At 42.2% G+C, this 1,897-nt stretch overlaps 1 protein-coding gene across 1 annotated transcript in view; it reads right to left on the bottom strand.

Moving 5' to 3' along the window:
- Positions 1–1,588, bottom strand: part of LOC109227630 (craniofacial development protein 2-like) — a 4,346-nt gene extending 2,758 nt beyond the window's left edge. Inside the window, exon 1 of the mRNA XM_019392830.1 lies at positions 1,466–1,588. Within this exon, the coding sequence (XP_019248375.1) occupies positions 1,466–1,588 (123 nt within the window). The remainder of the gene's footprint in view (positions 1–1,465) is intronic.

Raw genomic sequence — 1,897 nt, 5'->3', positions numbered from 1 at the left:
TGCCCGAGCTAGGCTTCGCAATTGCGAAGCCTACAGACCTGCAACACACCAGTTGCTGCTCCTAAGTTCAATGCACTCCGCGGCCCTATCCAAAACCTCACCCGAGCCCCTCGAGGCTCCAAACCAAACATGCACGCAAGTCCAAAAATATCATACGGACTTGCTCGTGCGATCAAATACAAAATTAACAACAAAAGCTATGAATTTAGGCCTCAAAATCAATAAAATTTCTCAAGAACACCTAAAGTTACTATTTTCACAATCCGAGGGTCCAATTTATATCAAATCAAGTCCGTTTCCTACCAAATTTCACAAGATTAGATCTTAAACGTTATTTTAGAACCTGTACCGGGCTCCGGAACCAACATACGGGCCCGATACCATCACATTCAAGCATTAATTCAATTTCCAAACTTCCTATATTTTTCAGTTAAACAATTTCTTCAAAAATTCATTTCTCGGCTAGGGACCTTGGAATTCAATTCCCGGGCATACGCCAAGTTCCATATTTTTCTACGGACGCTCCGGGACCTCAAATCACGGGTACGGGTCTGTTTACCCAAAATATTGACCGAAGTCAACTTTAAATTTAATTTTTTAAAGGCAAAAATTAGCATTTTCTCAAATTTTTCACATATGGACTTTCGGATATACGCCCGGACTGCGCACGCAAATCAGGTGAGACAAAAGGAGGTTTTTAAGGCCTCGAAACACAGAATTGACTTTTAAATCAAGTGATGACCTTTTGGGTCATCGCAAAATATAATAGTATATTTATATAATATAATACTAAATTATTGCGGTATACAATATAACGTGATAATATAATATTATGGTATATAGTATATTATGCAACACTATAACTATTAAACTTTGTTTTCCTTTTTAAATTTCTTAAAATTTCCCACTAGCCCTCCTTTTTCAATTTTCGAACAGAATTCTTATGCTTTTTTCCAAAACTTTTCCTAAATGAAGTGTTTGATGGAGTTCTTATGGAGGTATTAATTGACTACATCAAAAGGAGATGAAGGAGTACACATAAAACAGTAATATACCTATTTAGTATATTTATATATCGTTTGGGTATATTATTGTCCTAGTAAATCCACTAACCACAATGGCTTCTTTCTCTCTCTTCTCTCTCTTCAAGTTTCTCTTTCCCCGCTAGTGCTCTCTCCAACCTTCTGATTTTCGGCGCCGGCAACCCCGGGTAAGTGAGCCTCTCTCTGTCCCGCTCTTCTCCCTCATTTTCCTCTCTCCTCCTCCCTCATCTCTCTTTCTCCCCCCTTTTCTCTTTTTCTCCATACTTCTCCATCTTTTTCCTCTATTCATCGCCGGGTTTTCTGGCCGGCGACCTCCTAGCGCCCATCCTCTGTCTTTTTTTTCTATTATCCTCACTCCCCTTCTTTCACTCTTACCCCCCATAAACTCGTCTCTCTTTCCCTGCTGATCATTTTCCGCCAACCCTTCTTGAGCCAAATTTCTCAGTTCCGAAACCCATAGCAGCCCCGCCGGCGACCTCTGTCCGGCGACCCCGTTGTTGTCCCTCCCTTTTTGGACTCTGTTCTAGGTCCCACCCCTGGGACATGGTTGAACAGCACCCCCTCCCTTATTAGTTTTCGTTGGTGGTTGTGTGTAATTTTAGCAAGGGAATAGTTGCGGCTGCCCAGGCAAGCACGAGGGTACGGGCGGAGTAGAGGCGGAGCATCACCGGCTAGTTGCAGTGCAAAGGTTGGGGGGAGTTTGGAAGGACGCACGACAGATTTACTGTGACCTTCGGTGGCATCAAGTCATATTTCCAGGTTCTTTGCCAATCGGGGAGTTGGGTACGCATCCGCCCTGTATCCGCTTAGTTTTCTTTCTTTTATGTTAGTTAAATTTGATGACTATTTTAATT

Source organism: Nicotiana attenuata, chromosome 6 (assembly GCF_001879085.1).
Source record: "Nicotiana attenuata strain UT chromosome 6, NIATTr2, whole genome shotgun sequence".
Classification (NCBI taxonomy): Eukaryota; Viridiplantae; Streptophyta; class Magnoliopsida; order Solanales; family Solanaceae; genus Nicotiana; species Nicotiana attenuata.
Note: the sequence above shows the minus strand (reverse complement) of the source record. Positions and strands in the feature narration are given on the sequence as shown.